At 38.1% G+C, this 18,837-nt stretch overlaps 1 protein-coding gene across 8 annotated transcripts in view; it reads left to right on the top strand.

The window, feature by feature from the left end:
- RIC8B (RIC8 guanine nucleotide exchange factor B) overlaps positions 1 to 18,837 on the top strand; it is a 103,671-nt gene that overhangs the window by 79,707 nt on the left and 5,127 nt on the right. Inside the window, exons 8-11 of one of the 8 annotated variants that reach the window (XR_015253365.1) lie at positions 691 to 835; positions 8,155 to 8,274; positions 10,009 to 10,164; positions 11,478 to 16,646. Coding sequence is in view for 2 of the 8 variants with exons in the window: in XM_025926681.2 (XP_025782466.1) it covers positions 691 to 835; positions 8,155 to 8,274 (265 nt within the window). In the remaining 6 variants the exon portion in view is untranslated. The remainder of the gene's footprint in view (positions 1 to 690; positions 836 to 8,154; positions 8,275 to 10,008; positions 10,165 to 11,477; positions 16,647 to 18,837) is intronic. The other 7 variants (XR_015253369.1, XR_015253367.1, XR_015253368.1 and 4 more) reach the window with 7 other exon arrangements.

Genomic DNA, 18,837 nt, shown 5'->3' with positions numbered 1-18,837 from the left:
TATTAACCTGTGAAGTAGATATTATTCCAATTCTTGAGATTAGAAGAAGTGGGATACAGAGCTGTAAAATAACTTACCCAAGTCAACCAACTAGTAAGTGGTAGAGCCATTACTAAAATCCAGCCAGTCTCACTCCTGGGCCTACCTTCTTGGTGGGTCTCATGTGCTTATGTATTATTGCTGACTTTTTTGAAAAAGTAGTAACTTAGCCTATCCCATTTGCAAATATCCCTAAGTTTCGTTATTGCCGACAATTCCTATAAAGGGTATAAGAAAGATTTTAGATAATGACTGAATTGGTAAAATTCCAATCTGGGTTTCATTAACTCCAGTTTCTAGTCATCGTTTCTCCAAAACCGGATAAAGACGTAAGATTTGTGACCAGAAAATTAAAACACCACTCTTGCTAATGGCCTTGTGGTCACAGAAGCCCCACTCCTGCCACAAAGTATATTCCAAACAGCTCCACTTGAATTTCTGATACCTGAAAAAAGACTTTTGGTCCTCAGAGCATGCAAGAGAATTTATGGGTAGTTTAGTATAACCACTAACACACTTTGAAAATCTCTCAATTTTAAGATTTACTGCCGTATAGATCTCCAACTTCCTTGTACTGGTAAATAGTCAGTAATGACAGTGAGCACCCAAGACCCAAGGATTCCTGTCTAAAAACCTGTTCTGTTTTTGCAGTGGATAGCCTGCTGAAATACACTGGCTATGGGAATGCTGCAGGACTGTTGGCGGCCAGGGGCCTCTTGGCTGGAGGAAGAGGAGATAATTGGTACTCAGAGGACGAGGACACAGACACTGAAGAATACAAAAATGCAAAACCAAAGTATAGTATCAAGTTTCTTTTCACCTATGCCTGTGCCTTTGATTTGGTTATTTACCTTTCACTTCCTTTGTCTTTCATTTTCCAAGTGTTTCCTTTCTTTTGTGGATTTGGAAGCTTTCCATTTAATAGTGTTTTTAGAGACAATTTCATAGCTAGTAGCTTAGAGAGTGACTTCAAATGATTAAGGAAAGATAATATTGCAAGAAATGTTCTGCTGCATGCTCATTATCCTCTCCTAAGAATTTGGAGAGATGGTATTTTTAGACATTTACCATCATACACTTAAAAAGTATTAGTGGCTACTTTTTGCTTTCCTTTCCGTAGGTTGGGATTGTATAAGGTACAACCAAGACCAAGGATTTAAGCTGGTTATTTGATGGTTCAGTCTTTCTCAGAAATCTAAACATAGGTTTCATAAATTCTGATCTTCTCTCTTGCAAAAAAGCCATTATGAATCAATAAAATGGTACATTACTAACAAAAGGAAGGAAGTGTAGCTCCACAGTAAAGTTTTATCAAACACTTAATCATCTTTTAACAGATGTATTATTGCTTTGAATAGGCAAACCAGAGACTATCATGTCTTTCCTGAATCAGTGCTTAGAAATCAAAGACACGGGGCGCCTGGGTGGCGCAGTCGGTTAAGCGTCCGACTTCAACCAGGTCACGATCTCACGGTCCGTGAGTTCGAGCCCCGCGTCGGGCTCTGGGCTGATGGCTCAGAGCCTGGAGCCTGTTTCCGATTCTGTGTCTCCCTCTCTCTCTGCCCCTCGCCCGTTCATGCTCTGTCTCTCTCTGTCCCAAAAATAAATAAACGTTGAAAAAAAAAAAAAAATTTAAAAAAAGAAATCAAAGACACTAATTCTCTTATCCCAAAACAAACCACCTCTACTTCCTTCTGTTTCCTCCGCATCCTTTTTTCCCCCCATTTAACCCCATCCCAGGTAAATTTCTTAGTTCCACTTATTAGGAGTTACTTGAGCTCAATTTTCTGGTTTCCATTAATGAATATTAAAAGGGTGTATCCATCCCTTTTGGCATTATCGATGATGTTGACATGTTAGGTTTCCTGTTGATGGTTTCTAGAGTGTAATGGGGATCATGTGGTAGTTGATAAAGGATAGAAAATCATTATCTGCAAAATTAGGCTTTTTTTTTTTTAAAGGATAGACTGTGCCCTGTTAACATGAAAGTAGTAGGTTATCAGAAGGTAACAGCAAAGATCATTTCCTAATCAGACAAGACATATATGGCCTATATTCCTTGGCAAATCAGGCCTGAGTAGGTAGCATTATTACTTTTAATATTTCTAGTGCTTTCAGTCTCAGCAGCAGGATCTTGTAGAGTATATCCTAGAAAGAAAAGGCTTCAGGGAAAATAAAACTAGCAGTGACTCTAACCAATACATTCTTAAGACTGCTACCATTTAGATGCTATAAATTGGGCATCTCTCTCAAGTAACTGAAGCTTAGATAGAGGAATTATACTTTAATCTTTTCCTAATCATACAAGTCATCATTCTAAATTAGTCTTGCTAGCTAGCTCTTGATTTTTCCATTCCATAAACTATACTTCCATATCAGTTTTTTTCTCTCTCTTCATTTGAGACATTAAATATACCACTTAAGTCTCATATTTTTAAACAAAGGTAGAAATTACATTAGGCATTCATTGTGTCCCAAGTTATGCAGACAAGTCAACTAAGATAGAAACTCTTGGAATACTCATGGATGAATGATGTCATTATATCAATGTGTATTGTTGATTTTGTTTGGTGAATGACTCTATTATAGTAATGATCACATATCTCACAAGCACCAGAACACTACTATAACAAGAAATTGGAGGAAATACAAGAACACTGGGTCTCTTCTAATAGCATGGGAAATAGAAATGTGTTAGATTGTGAAAGTGATGTTAGATTTCAGGAGAGCACCTTTTGTTTAAATCAAAGACCATGATGTTTGGTATTGTTACTGTTTTGGCTTGGAAGGGTCCATACTTAGGCCTGCATACTTTGTTAGAATCTTCTTCAGCCTTTGGACCTGGCCTGTAGGGTTCATAGGAATGGTGTGTTAGTGTGGTCAGAATAGTCACCATTGTGAAATCTTGTTGTGTTTCTTAAACATTGGTCATTACAAGTATATATTTCTAGCAAGCATTACATCTTTCCCCTTCAGATAGATTTGCATCTGTTTTTTTCTTACATCTTCCCTCTTTCAGATAAAACACTGTAGTGGGATGTTTGTTAGTTAATTTAAAATATTTATTCAAATGGTCCTTGTGGAAGTGGTGGTGAACAAAATACTTTGCAAGCAAGACAACTCCTTGTGCTCTGGGGAGTGATCTACAGAACTGAAAGAACTTTTTCCCCAAAAATCATGAAAACTTTTTACCAATCTAGTCAGGCTTAGGAAGTCAGCACCTGAAAGGATTGCTTTCCCCGCTACCATCTGATTACCCTTCACCAAGATCACAGTATGCTTTTCTTATGATGCATTTATTCACAACAGTTGCTAGTTTGGGCAGAAGCAGAGAAATTACCCTTTATCCACTTGGCCCTAGTCCCGTTGTCAAAAATGTAAGTGGATTCTGATTGATGCACCAAGGTAACCTGTAATCCTTTAGTGGAATCTGAAACCAATAATTGTGTGGAGCTTACATTTAGGCTATAGGAGACAGTTAATTTCACAACAGTCTTTTTTGTGTCAAAATAAGTGTATTTAATGGACTGGAAATGGCTTTCTGCAATTAGCAGAAATATAGTCAAAGAATCAAGTTACATGCCACACACACTGTGTTGTAAGTCTAGCCATGTTTGTTAAAAGTTTTCAGATAAACTTTGGTCCTGAATCAAAGAGAAAAATTTCCAAATTCTAACTTATATACCTACCTGTTTCTTTTATGCCTCAGAGCATGGAGGCCCCTTGACCATACAGGTGGTATAAGTGACTAATGTGGTTTGTACATCATTCCAGACATCAGTTGAAAGATGTGTACCTGATGACATTTGGCTCATTTTAGACCAGTGGCCTTCAAGATGGGTATATAGGAGCCTAGGGGTCCAAAGAGGTATCTTTAAAGGGCTGCTAGATGGAGGGCAAAAGGAGGGGGTGACCAAAGTGGGCAGAACTCTAGGATAACTCCTTATACTCTTAATACCCTACACTAGTTCATACTCACACCCAGAAGCTTAAAATCATTGTACTAAGCAACTCAGGGGTGTTTCCTTCTTGACTATATTTCTCTCAGCAGTAGCTGTGGCAGCAGCTGTGTAATTTCTTCAGAATGAGACAAGAGACTTTTATTCTTTGTCAAGATTTTGTTTTGTTGCTTTAAGTCCCATTGTAATTGTCACCGTATATTGAGACTATACAGAAGACTCTTTATTGTTTTGCGGGGGCACGTACTCTGGGGAGTTTTTCCTGGAAAGATATTTCTAGCCTTATTTGCACTTAACCTCTTCTTTCCTGCTCTGAGCTCACAAAAGCCTTTTCCTATTAACCCTGATCCTTTTCCTGGAGGTTGCAAATTGTCCACTCATAGACTAGATTCAGCCCACAAGTAAGTTCTGCTTGGCTTACCTGATGTTGCATTCATTGGTTTAGTTTTGTGTTTTCATTTTCTGTTTTACATAATATTTTGTTGCCGACATTTAGAATTCAGATATTTCAGATGGAAATTTGGATTTTGAACTTTTTTTTAATAAGTTCTAATAACATTAAGCCTGCATTTTCACGTGGCAACTGGCTGATGGAGTGGAGGGTCTGTGGTGCCCACCATACCAGGCATGAGCTCCTCTGGTTTAACAATATATCCTTGTCATTTACCTTACCTGCCTAGCCCCTGTAGGAATTTGCCTTTATAGCCCCTTCTTTAACCAGAATGCTTTGAGTGAAATTTAATCTACACTTCTTAGGAGATTGAAGTTAATTTTCATATAGCTCATGGAAATTTTAATGGCTCTTTTTTGTAAAGTGACCTAGTACTGTTGATGTTGACCAAATGTAGCAATAACTCGAAAAGCAAAAGTTTTGAAATATATTTCAGCTTTTATGTATATATTCATTTGCTCATACCTTTTTATGTCTTAATCCCTTCATCTCCAGGCCCATAACTGCAGTCAGTTCATAGATAGTAGCCTTATATAACACGAAATGCTCGATGATGCTTTATATAGGTATTTAAATAATTCTTGTCACCTAACTGAAAGACATATACAATCATAGAATTGGAGGGCTGGGAAGATGGGGAAGGGGAACGAAGGCAAGGTGGGACAACATCGTACCATAAAATTACCCAATACAATATCTACCACAATTAGTATACTTAAAGCATCTTAAGATTCAGTCTTAGAACAAGAGAAAACTACCCTCAGAATTTCAGTGTTAAGATCCTAAAACCTAGAAAGTTAAGTCTTACACTATATTATTTGAGGTTGTAGTGATTGTTCAACTGAAAATAATCCATTTTATGAAATCTCACATCATTGTTATGGTGACTGTTTTCCTCTCTTGGTAAGGAAACCACAGGAGGCTGGTTTGATGTGGGGAGCAGGAGGGGCGGCAGTGTCCCCAGCACATTGGCATTTTTCCCGTAAAACAGTGGCACAGTTCAGTGCCCCAACTTGTGTTTGCTGTGGCACCGGGTACATTCTTCTACATATTGGGGGTGGGGTATTACATGAGTAAAAGATGATAAATCCTTACTCTGTAAGTGAATCTCTGGCTACTGCTTTTATACTCAGTGAGCAAAGATTTTGTGACGTTAGTAGCTAATTTCAGAGCAAGCTATTAAATCATTTTAGCAGCAAAGGGCTTGAGGTCAGCTTATTAAAAGCGGACATCACTTGTACTAAAACCTTAAAAGAACCAAGAAAAGAATCAAATGTACCCTGATTCAGGAATTCATGATCTGGCCTTATAGTGTGGATACCACAGAGCTTACCAGTGTATCCTCTTGACACTGTTTCCCCTGAGGCACGTGATGGCTTGTCCTAATGTCATTATATTCCAAAAACAGTCTGTGGATGTCATTTCTTAAATCACCCCTCCATTGAACTTGAGAAGAGCCTTCTTTCAAGAGACAAATCGAACATATTCTACATAGTTAGTACATCTACCTTTCCTTGTACTTTTTTCTAAGGCCTGATTTCCTTTGTCTGCTTGGGAAGTGGTATACACCTCTAATAAGTACCTTTACTAATTTATTTATAAGACTAGTTGTTTTTCTAATTTAGCAGGTGGCAGAAAAGGAACTGTGAAAACATGTGCTGTTGCTATATGCCCAGGGAAATAATTGATGGATGGTAGAATTACATTTTTAGTATGCATCTGGATTCATCTTTAAAATGCTATAGTTCTTAGAAGCCTTGTCTGGGCTCCCCTTGTTCTTGACTTTTGGGAACTATGTTGACCGCATTCAATGTTTTTGTTAATGGCCACTAACTAGAGGCCTTTTTCTCTCCTATTATAGCACCTGGGGGAATAAAAAAAAGGGGGGGAGGGAATACTAGCACACAATGAGTGTCTGAAGTAGGCGCTCTAGCCCTGTGGTTCTTTAACCTCATTGTGTATCAGAACCACCAGGAAAATAAAATATATAGATTTACTTGGTCTCAGGTGAGGCCTAAGCCTTTTCTTTAAAGTTTACCAAGTGATTCTAATGTGCAGCCAAAGCTAAGAATCACTGACAAGCCTATGAGTTTTCAGACTGTTTCCTTAGAGTTCCTAAAAGTGCCTCAGGGGCTACCTTAAGAGGAAGCAAGTAAGTACAGACCAACAGAAGGGGCTTTAGGCCTCCACTCTGCTTGGTCACCCATCCCCTCTTCTGCCAGAGAGGTTCCACTTTGTCTGTTTTATATGTGGGCTTTCTGTGTAGATTTCATTTGTTTAAAAAAAGGCAGGGGGAGGTTGGTGGTCCGTCCACCGCTTTGAATGAAAAAAAGTTTTTTAATCATGGCTACAGCCTTCGGTCTTATGCAAGAATGACAAAACAGAGGTTTTAGATATGTTTGTTGAGAATGCTGAGCACTGAGTCCTTCCACAAGAATCTGAATATCATGTAGCCTCCAAGGAATGTAGAAAAAGAGAAGGAGATCTTTTAGTAATGAATAGTAGTAGTAGTAATGAATAGTAATGAATTTCTCCAAATGAGAAATCCCTGATTGGTAAAGAAAGTTAAACTGCCCAAGTCAAAGTCTAAAGCACAGCTTGCAAGCTAGCCCCCAGAGGACCCAACTGATCACAGTCTTCGTTTTGGCCCATAGGATTCTACCTCCTGCCACCTTTAGACAGGCACTGTTCTCAAGTTTACCCCAGTCCTCAACACTCCACATTATTTATACTTGACCAGTTCACTCATTTGCTTATCCTGAAGGCCTGGCCACTGAAAGTATTTGTGTTTATAGACCCTAGAAAACAATTAACAGTTTGCTGTGTTTTTAAAGATCAAATGAAATATCCCTGCAAACTGTCTATATACTTGGCTCAAACAAAATGCCATAACCTCTTGTCTGCTTTTCCAGAAACATGTTTAGGTTATAGATATTTAGCAGCCATTGAAAGAATTTTCTTTCATCTCAAAAAAAAAAAAAAAAATAGTGTGGCTTTCAGTTAAGAGGATAGCTTGTGTGGTATTACAACTTTGTACAAACTTTATGGAACATATTCATTTTAAGTACTTTATTAAATTATTTCCAGAAAGCCAGATGGTATACCTGTCTCTTGGTAGGCTAGATTTCTTTTTTTAAGCCAGGTCAGATCAAATCTAATTTCAATTGTTCTTCTGCTTTATCTTTTATTATTTAAACACTCATTGCCTTCTGTGGTCTCACTAATGGACTAATTTCCTGAGATTATAAATCGGCATGCTTTCATTTTCAGATTTCAGCCTCTCTGTCATCATTTTTCCAGTTTTTTTGACATATATTTGTTTTATGCTGTATCACAAAATGGATTCTCCTACAAAGAAATCATTTTTTCTTTAAATTAATAAACTATGCATCCAAGGATATTTATCCTAACGGCACCAATCAAATTTCATATTTTTAAAAAGCAGCCAGTCGTTAAAAAAAACAAAGTTGGCAAGTTAGCTATTGTTTTTTTAAAAGAGTAAAACTCTCACCCATTTCCCAAAGCAAATTAGTAGAAAAAGTAATTTTTTTTTAATTCCTATAGCAGTTCCATACTATAAAATTGCTATTATTGCCCATTTTTGGCTATTATACTCTTTCTTATTATAACTTACAACTTGGACCAGAGAGTATAGAAAGAGCATAATTTTAAAACATACAGCATAACTTCTTTTTCTTTTTGTAGCATTAATCTTATCACTGGTCATTTAGAGGAACCAATGCCAAACCCCATAGATGAAATGACAGAAGAACAAAAAGAATATGAAGCCATGAAACTTGTCAACATGCTTGATAAACTCTCCAGGTATTGTATTCCCATCCATTTTCTGCTTGGTTTCTAAAAATGTTCTATTTCTTTGTCTCTCTTACTGAGAGTTACCATGGAACAGCAACTCTGGAAATCCATGTGAATTGGAACAGGGTGGCCCGGGCAGCAGTAGTTCAGACCTCTCTCGGCTACCATGGTTTTTCTACGTGTGCCGCTTCTGGATGTGCATTCTAAACATTTAAACTCTCAAAGCTAGGGTAGGAACTACTAGATCACTGTGGTATTTAACCAACTAACCTCCCTGTCTTCAAAAAGATGCTGTGAGTAAGGTTCAATGATTTTGCTGCTTCTTGTATTTTTGTTTTAGTCTGTTTTGGTTCTTGTTCCAAATCATTATGCTTTTTTTTTTTTTTTTTTTTTCCATTTTTGATGTGCAAGCTGGCAATTTCTGTCTTTTTGGGTTGCTCCTGAAACCAAGAATTCTAAACTGCCATGCACCCAACAGGAAAAAGTGAAAAGGAATAGCTCAAATTAAGGGTTTTCTGAAAGCAAGTGCTTGTATTAATTAGGGGTTCTAAAGACAATCTCCCCTTCCCTTCTTGCTTCATACCACCTTCCCTTCCAAAAATAGCCAGTTTTGAAAATAATTAAGTCAAATATGTAGTAATCAGCAACGAGTCATCTTGGAGGAGTTATTAGAAAATATTAATTCCTTTCACACTTGCCTGAATTGCTCTATTTTCTAGTCATACATTGAGTCACTGTCTCCTTTAAGCCATCTTGAATGAGTGCTTCTGTGTGTTGGTGGCAGCTACCACTTAAAGGTGTATTTCTTCTGATCATTTTCGTTTTCACAGCAACTATGTAAAGGCTAGTATCCCTCAGTCAGGAGAAGTAGCAACTGGAATGGGAAAGCCAGAAAGCCAGCCACTATAGGAAAAGGTGTAACAGAGAAACAAGTAGAGGCTAAAAGCATAGCAGGAGGCTGACGGACTTCAGACTTAGGGAGTGTGACAAGTATGGGTAGACACTGCAGAGTCTGAGCTTTTTGCAAATGATGCTGGTGATGTGGTAGAAGCTATATAAAAATAGCTTCATCATCTGCAAAGCTAATAGGACTAGAACTTAGTGACTTCCAGATAGTCCTTTTAAGTTTTCATCCTTTCCTAAAGAGGGAGAATCTACAGCTAACTAACTATGCACACAATCTTCAAGTGACCTTTGTTTGCAAATGACATTCTCCATACCTTTATATAGAATTGACATGTTCCTTTACTGAAAGAATTATAAACAAAGAGAAGACACTTACAGGCAAACCTATAGGAAACAGAATAACAAGGTGTGAATGAAATCAGAAACATAAGATTTGTGCTTGGCTACTTCCAAAAGGATCGAACGTAGCTAATGAAACTGTGGTTTAAGTACAGAAGTTAGGATGAGAACTAACAGAGTCCATCTAGTAGAAGCTGGAGAGGAAAATGTTAATAAGGACCTATGTGGAGCATATCCGTGTGTTAGAGCAATAAACAAATTTCATAAATTTTGCTGAATATGAATTCTTAAAATGTAACACAGATGCTGTTCAACTGGCCTATATACCCTAGATGAGTAAACTCCAAGCTAGGAAAGTGGGAGATGGGGAAAGGACTGCCTAAAATACTCCAGTATATTCCAGGTATTTGACTTACTGAAAGAGATAAGACCATTCCATAAGGCATCCCTATGCAAGGGACAGAAAACGGTGCTAGGTCCTTCTCCTTTTAATCCCAGGGGAATCCACATTTCTAGAAGCTGCCAACAAATAAATAGCCTGAAGCTATGTCAAGTCTGAAATTGCCAAGCTTCTTCCACTTGATTTAAACTATGCCTCAAAGAAGATGCATACTCACCCAGAATCACCCAGCAGATACCCAACTCAATCTGAAGGTGATACTCCTTTTTGCATGTATAAAGCAAAGCAAATATGTCTTGTGTTGGTTTTGATGGTACCGATTCTGCCATTAAAATTGAAGTTAAAGGCAACTTTAAAAACAGTTCTAAACCACAGACTTTTTGCATGACGTGTGGTGGGTTTTTTACATTGTCTGCCTTTGTGTGTGTGCTTCCTAACATTTGCTCTTACTAATGATCAGTGAGAAAATTGTATGGAGATCAGCAGTGGGCATTCCAAAGCAGGAATGCAAAGAATGAAGCCATTCTTTATGCATCTTACATGTTTGTCTTAAGTTTCTGCTCTCTTTTCACTGTTGATTTTGGGGTTTTGGTTTTTTTGAGGTAGAAGAGATGGCATAAAGCCAAAGTAGACTAAGTTCAGTACAATTCAGGGAACATTTATTAAGCAGCTACTCTGTGCAAGGCACTGTGCTAGGAATATGAGGGAGATTCAGAGAACATGACAGACTCTGGAAAACGCACATTCTAGTGAAGGAAATGGCTATGATATTCTAAAATACAAGGTAGATGGAAATAATGATAAAATAAGGTCTATATTGAACTGTAAATACCCAGGAAAAGGAGCAGTTCATTCTGTTTGGATGAATCAGGGACTGTTTCACAGGGAAGATATAGCATTTTTGCTGATTCTTGAGGTTTAAAAGGTATTTATTTAATAGATAAGTGGAGAAATGACCATTCATTCCAGGTAGAGGGACATTTACTCTTGTCAATAAGATAAACCTTTGGTATTCACATACTACATCTTTCTTCCAAAAGACTCAGGGTGTTTTATCATTATTTAATTATCAGAAATCTATTATCAGATTTATAACTGGGGAGGAAGTGAGGCTCAAAGAAATTACCCCTGAATATATCTAAGCTAATGACAGGATGATACATTTCCTTTAACAGTTTACAAAACACTTTCACATACCTTCTCTTTGTAGCTTCATAACAAAGTGAGATTAGGAACTTCGTTTTCCAGAACTCAAGACCTTTGCTCTGTCCACTGTGCTACTGTGTCTGTCTGTTAGAGTTGGTGTTTGCCCGAACACTTCCTAATCATCCTCTTCAGCATTGCGCTGCTGGTCAGTTCCCTCAACCGTCACTCTGAGGATGTTCTGCATCCCACCAAGTCTTCATTGTGCTAAGAGTGTACTGTAGCTTTGTCTAATTAACTTTCCTTCTCCAAAATGAATCATTTTCTCCTGGGCCTGAAGTAAAAGGCATGTGAGTAAAGGATAGGGTTGGAGGTGACGTGGCCAAGGAATGGACACTAGACACTTCCTTTTTTCCGTCCATAGGAGAGCAGATGTGAAGGACCCGCACCAGGATGGTGGTTAGCAACAGTGGCCCGTGCCAAAGCACTTACCAAAGTGATGATTAAGGTTGGTCATGCCAAGTACTGTTACTGAGCCTGGTGTAGGGTGTAGATGTCATCTATTACCAAAACTGTAAAACCACCGATTCAAAAATTAAAGCCACATTTCCATTTTGCCTCCATGCTGGACATAGTGACTGCCACAAGGAGCTCACCACCTTGGCAGCTTTATCACAGCTACATTTCCAAGGACACTGGAGAGATTCGTGTTCCAACATTTTCTTCCCGTTGAATACCAGCTGACTTAGTAATATTCTTAGTGATTTTGTGTGTGTGTGTGTGTGTGTGTGTGTGTGTGTGAGGATTGTATTTGTGACAGATGTAGGTAAGGGGATTGCAGTAGACCTGGAGGTCTTAAGAGTTTGAAAATAATCTGAACCCTGTAAATCCCATCATGTCTAGCTAGTACAGTGCCTTGTACCCTGTGGTTTCCCTAGTGTGTGATGAGGAAATAATGAACACAGCTGATCCCCAAATCTGTTGGGCAGCTTTTGGCTCTATAAAATACCCTATGTGGTTTAAGACTTTAAACTTTACCTTTGTCAGTTCCATTTCTTGGCCAGATATAATGACTAATTTGAATCTTGGGGTACATAATTTCTCTAAAATAATCATTGTAATATGTAGCAAACAAACATAAGCATTAAGGCCTGAGGCAGGAGATTAAAAATGTCAAATGAAGCTTTCTATAATGTGAGAGCAGAGCTGAAAAAGGGAATGAAATTTGCCTTCCTCTCCACCTGCTCTTTCCTTCTTTGAATTGGAAAAAAAAAAAAGCCCCCACAACTTAAGTGGGGGATTAGAATGGGGACTGTGTGTGTATACTCAAGTCCAGTGTGGCTAATACAATTGCGTCCACCTTAGCTACAGCACACAGCTCGTGTGTAATAATGACGCCTCCTCCAGAAGAAGGGAGAGGATTGATTGGCTTAAGCGTCAACGAACCAAAGGAAATAATATTTCAAGTTTCAGTTTTGTTTTGATTTTCTAATCCCCTTTAGTTCCTTAATTGGAATCAGGCACTGATTAGTCTTCTACCCCACCCTTACCCGGTCACATTTAACAACATTTAACAGTGTACATTGATTGCTTTTTTGCTTATATATTTTATCCAAATCTAAAATTTACATTTAAATAATTTTCCCATTTCTTATCTATTCCATATCATATATATATATTTTTTTACAGCCATTGTGTAGTATTTGGGACATGGCTTTCTTAATTAATGCAGGTTCCAAATATGGGATTCTGTTTAGACTTACTAAAGCTGGGACGAGCAATCAATGACTGAAAAGCAATACATAACTTTATTCCTTATGAATAAGTTACTCTACTCAAATAAAAAAAAAAAACCTGTGATCACATCCACCTTTATGATAAGTTAGTCAAGGACATGCTTTTCAGGTATGGTTCAGAAACATGTTGCAGTTTTTAAAGTGTTTTGAGATCTACTGTAGGTTCAAAAGTGTAAAGATTGTAATTGTTTATATCGGAAAATCTTTTAGATCTGTGCTGTCCAATACGGTAACCACCAGCCATATACTACTGAGAGCTTGAAGTGTGGTTAATCTGAATTGGGATGTCCTATAAGGGTTAAATACTCAGACTTTCAAAAACTCAGTATAAAAAGAGAAATGTAAAATATCTCAATTGTTTAATATGGATTTTATGTTGAAATATTTTTTATATACTGGGTTAACAAAATATGTTAAAGTCAAAGTCAGTTTTACTTATCTTTTTCAGTGTGGTTACTAGAATATTTTAAGATTCCATATATGGCTTATGTTATATTTACATATGGCAACACTATTCTGATATCATTAAAATACACTGTAAGGTTGCCTGGAAGTTCAATTAAGGGAACTTGGATCCAGTTAAGCTAATATGCCCTTAAAGTGGCAAGGGAGGATTAATTTGAGAAAGTTAGTATTGTGTATCTTTAGGTTATAGAGGGCCTTCACTGGCTAGACACCTCTGAGTAGGATGTCATGCTCCCTTTGTATTGCCTGTTGGTAGTCACTGTCCTTTAAGCTCTGTAGAAGGAATGAGTACTTTGAGCTCTTAGTTTAAGCACTAGCTGAAATGGCTTCTAATAGAGAAACCTCAAATAAGAATAATGTCCCCTGGCTGTTTGTGCTGTTAGCTACCCTCCTTCAACTTTTAAGTCTTTCTGATTAGGGACAGCATGTAAGAATTTCAATTTCTGCTGCTATATTCAACAGTGTCAGTGGGCACGCTGACCTCTTATTTATTTTACTAATTTGGACAACAGGATAGAAAACTCCTGTGGAGAAATTACCAAGAAATAAGAATGCCTTCACTTAAGGATAAAACTGAATTTGATTCGTTAGCACTGTCCCTAACCTCTTTCTCCATATTTTTTTAACCATGCTGTTTAATGTGAGGTAGGTAACAAATTTTTAGAAGCTTTGCTTGTGATTTTCTAACAGAAATGAGAATAGTAAAAGACTAATATTTAGATAGTGCTTTAAAGAGTGTTTCCATTTATATTATCTCCACTGATCATTAGAGCATCCCTGTGAATTATTAGGGCAAGTAGTGTTTGAAGAACAAACAGAACCAATGATTAGGAGACTGACCCAAGATCAGGCATCTGGTTGATGACATAGCCAGGACTCGATTCTCAGTCTTAACACTCCAGATCTTATGTCATTTTGCAAAATGACCAACAGCTCTCAAAAATGTGTCCATCTGATTTTAAATAAGATGTCCTAAATTTTAAAAAAATGCAAAGTGCAAAGATTGTAAGCATATTTACCTGAGAATTAAGATTTGGAAGACCCACATTCCTGCTCTTTCATTCTGTAGTTGAGATCTTCTCGAAGATCAAGTGAGGTGCTAAAGTAAATAGTTTATATCAAACACACACACCTTTATAAGAAGGAAACCAGTGAAACTGCTATGACTCTTTGTTAATAGAAGTTTTTTATTTTAAAAAGAGAATGATTATAGGTATTCTAACAAATTCTTATATTTAATGCAACCACATTAAGAAAATCTAACTTTTGAAAGGCTTCCCAATGGGACTGTTTAGGCAACTCCCAATTACCTTTACAAACAGAAAGAAATCCAAAATAGATGATATGCTGTGTCCATTTGTCATGGAAATGATATTTTTTATGCTACATATTCACCTTCCTAATTGTACCCAGTCCCAAAGCACAATGGTGAGGTCTCAGGGAAGATCCCAGAATTGTTTTAAAAGATACAGCCTGAAGACTTTGAATTTGCTGTGGAAAAGCCACCATACCCCTCCAAAAATCCTGGGGTAGCGGCTTAGTGAAAAATCAGTGTACCCAGTCAGGACTAGGAAGTCATTAGATGAAAGACCATGAAAGATGAAGGATCAGGGTCCAAGCCCAAAGGACACTTTTTCCCAGTATGTAACTGAACATGTTAAGCAATGGCCAAGGTTATAATATTATTCCTATGAGAAAAAGGTGTTATAAACACTTGTAAGCATATCAACAAGTTACTAGGCAGTCCGTTGAACTTTGGTGGAGTATGGACCATTGCAGTGATGCTGAAATCTTGAAATAAGATGCACTCTCAGACTTGGGATTAGAGCACAGATCACAGAGCTGCTTTCTCCCAGCTAGCACAGGCTCCACACTAGCAGGCATCTCTTGAAAAGCTCTGTGTTCGTTAAAAATGTTTTATGTATTTACCAGTTTCTCACCCTTTCAAATGTGAAAAGGAATTAAATATGAAATGGCTAATTTAAAAAGTCAGGGTTCTTTTTTTCCAAGCAAACCTTACATTAAGAGCAGGAATCCCTGTGCCAAAGAAATGGTTCCCAATTATCCCATCTTGGGTTTTGTTATACATTGTACAGAAGTCAACAAAACGAGTATGTAACAGAACCTGCCTAAATAGCAGCCACCCTCATTAGAAACAGGGAATTAATCAGAGGGCGATTGAAGGAAGCAGTGCCTCACAGGTTTCCCCCTTTTCTTCTTTTCTAATCATAGAACAAAATATATGACATAAAAGGATCGGAACTATTATGCAGTACTCAATTAGAGGGAGGTGAATAGGTCTCTAACATGCTGTTTTATCAAAAGAGCAGACTGGTGTTTGCATGACTGTTGTTTCATTACAGACCCTGTCATTAATTCCATGTGTCAATACTGCCCTGTAGTACACAGAGCAGACAAGAAAGAAGAGCCCTTGAAAACAAGGGAATGATTTTTGAGTCGTTATCAAGCTAAGTGGCAAGCGGGAAGCTGAAACTCGTATAGGTAAATTCGAAGGGACTCTTGGGAGATCTGCAAGTGGGAAACAAGAATGCATTTTACCAACTGCTTAATTATGTCCTGTTTTTCAACAAGTACACTTGAATTGAATGCTTTGTTTGTATTGCACAAAAACATGTGCTGTGGGCAAGAGTATTCTCTTGCTTCCAGGTCAAGTAAGGTGTTTTATACACATATACATCTGGCCTATTCTATAATGTGCGATTGGGTATGTTAGTGTCTGAGCCCCAATTTTGCACTGTCATTTCTGGGGGAAAGTCTTACATAGGAACCAGAAGCCCTAAAAAGTAGAACCTTGTCTAAGGTTCTGAGAAGTTACAGAAACCCAGGCATCCCAGAGGACCATCCTTACAGGGAAATGGTGGCTCAGGAAAATGTTAAAATATATCTGGGGGAAAAAAAAAAAAACAGACCAGAAATTTTTAAATATGGTATAAATCCCATAATCTCCCACCCCTAAATCTTTAAGAAAGTATTTTTTGGTTTCCATTAGCAGTTCCAAGGGTTAGGCTGGGGCAAAGTAGGGTTTCCTTTCTTGGACCTGCTTTATCTATGTCCTTGTGCCTGGCCAAGCCCTTATAGATTATGGTTCCTTATCGTTTAGTAAGATCAAATTTCTAAATGATGTTTCGTTCCAGTTGAACATTCTTGGAGGCTTATCTCTTCCCTGGCCAGATGCCTGATCAGATGAGAAGCCCGCCATGATACTGTCACAGTGCCTAGAATGGGCTCTTTATCCAGTAGACATCACTGTACTTTTTGATGATAACGAGGGCAGTCTTAACTTATGTTAAGGCCTGTGTATAGCATTGAAGGTAAGTATGAAGGAGTTGTTGCTATGTGAATATCTTAATCCTGATGCACATTTCAATATACAGTATCTCCGTTTAACCATAATGTACATATATCTGACACTAGCCATTCCTTTTAGATGTGACCTTCATTTTTAGTGCCAGTAACTCTTCATGGCCTGTTTATTGAGGGCCATGACTGAATTTAGATCCTCCCTTGTTAACATTTGCCATTGCTGTGATTTACTTTTGTAATCATTCTAATCATCTGCCAGTGGTTTCGCAGGAAGGATTTCTGTTCTTGATGTAGGTCAATTATAGGTAGGATGCCGTGTTTGACTCTTAGGCTTAGAATATCTTGATTAGAAACAAAGGTTTAACAGCATTGAGTTTTAGTGTCTTAAAAACCTTGCAGCTTTTTAAATAGATCAAGATTATTTAGTAGGCTAATATTGAGACTCTTAGAATAGAATCTTGGGGATCATCTTGTCCAACCCCTTCATTTTATAGATGGGGAGACTCAAGCCCAGAGAAGGAAATGACTTGCCCAAGGACACCCAGCAAGTTAGAGGAATATCTGAGACTAGAATCTAGACCTCTCGCTGCCCCATATATAAGAAGCTGCGTCTACACCAATCAGTAGTTCAGTTTCCAGGCTGTATGATACAAAGGGGGCCTGACTTTTGCACGGTCAGAATGTCTAGGGACATTGATGCAAGAAAATAATAAAAATAGTTAAAATAATGAGAAGGATTCTTAATAAATGGTTCTCTACTGTTCTTCATTTATGACATGACCCATGCATTATATCCTTTTAATAAGCATTTACTGAGCACTTACTGTGTGCCCCCAGCCTATACTAGATACTACAAATCACAGCTAGATAAGACATGGACCCTGCCCTCAAGTTGCTCACCGTCTAGCAGAAAACAAGAAATCCCTGGAAAGCATTTTGCAAAATTTCCTGTAGAATTCTAATGCCTTTCCTAACTCTGTAAATGATGATGAAAATGAGTCTTCTGTGCAGAGATCTAGCTTTTCTCTTGATCATGGTTCTTTTATTAGGAGTCCCATAAGACACTATACCTTTTCTTTCTGTGAAAGTGCAAGATAATATCAATTACAACTAAATTTAGTGCATAAACACTTACTGAGGACCTGCTGTTGGCAAGGCACTGTGCTAGACACATAGGGATATGAAAATTGAATAATTAGAGCATAGAACATTTTCCTTTTAAATGTCAGGGCAATACCGTTTCATAGCTTTCAAACTTTGTAACGAGGATTATTTTTTTTTTAATATTCTTAGATGTAGGGCCCTTGAAATCGAAGACAAAAATACCTTTGTACCATCATCCAGACTTGTCAGCCTAGGATTCCAGTCTCCATTCAGATCCTCCTTTGTATCCCATATCTGTTTTGAGCTTTCTTTTTCCTTTACCTCAGCCAAACCAGCCTGCTTGCCAATCTCTGCACACAACTAACTCTTGCTTCTGTGCCTTTGCTTGACTAATTCTTCTGCCCCAGGATGGCTTTATCCCCATCAATCTATGTCCATCGCTGCCATCACAGTCTGGCCCTGAGTCCATCTCCTGCGAGGAGCCTGTGATCAGGCCCCATCTCCTTCTGTGTCCTTCCCACACATACGTAGCCCGGTTGATGGCGGAACAGCATTTCTGTGGCATTCATTAATGCTTCCCATTCTCCATCCACATCTTGCTGATCTAGATAGAACATCTTACAAAATGAAACAGTCTACTATATAACCAGATCATTCATCAGACCTTTTAGGAGTGAGTCTCTATGTCAAAGATTTCATTTGGGTATTTGTGGGCTGTTAGTTGTAGGACAGAGAAGAAGATCAGAAACGTTGAGATGGGAGTTTGATAAGTAAGCCTGGAGTCCAGCAGAAAAAAAAGTCCCATATCTGTGAGAGATCCTCTCTCCTTTCACTCCCAGGTAGGACAAGAAATTTCCTTTAAACACATTTCAGTTACAATAGGGGGGGAATTGATGAACTGCCAAGCTAGGGAAAGCAGGGCTCTGCCTGTTAACCATCTCAAGCTTGTTGATCTGCTGTTCTGTAATTCTTTTAATATTGTTTAATGTGTGTGTGTTTTATCTTCTGAACTGACTAAAAGCTTCTTGAGGACAGGGACCATGTCTTTTATTTGCTTCTGCATACTCAGCCCCCACTTATTCCCAGAGCCCCCTA

The sequence above is a fragment of the Puma concolor genome, chromosome B4, assembly GCF_028749965.1.
Source record: "Puma concolor isolate L17-30 chromosome B4, mPumCon1.1.hap2, whole genome shotgun sequence".
Classification (NCBI taxonomy): domain Eukaryota; kingdom Metazoa; phylum Chordata; class Mammalia; order Carnivora; family Felidae; genus Puma; species Puma concolor.
The sequence above is the reverse complement of the archived record's forward strand: the minus strand, read 5'-3'. Positions and strand labels throughout refer to the sequence as shown.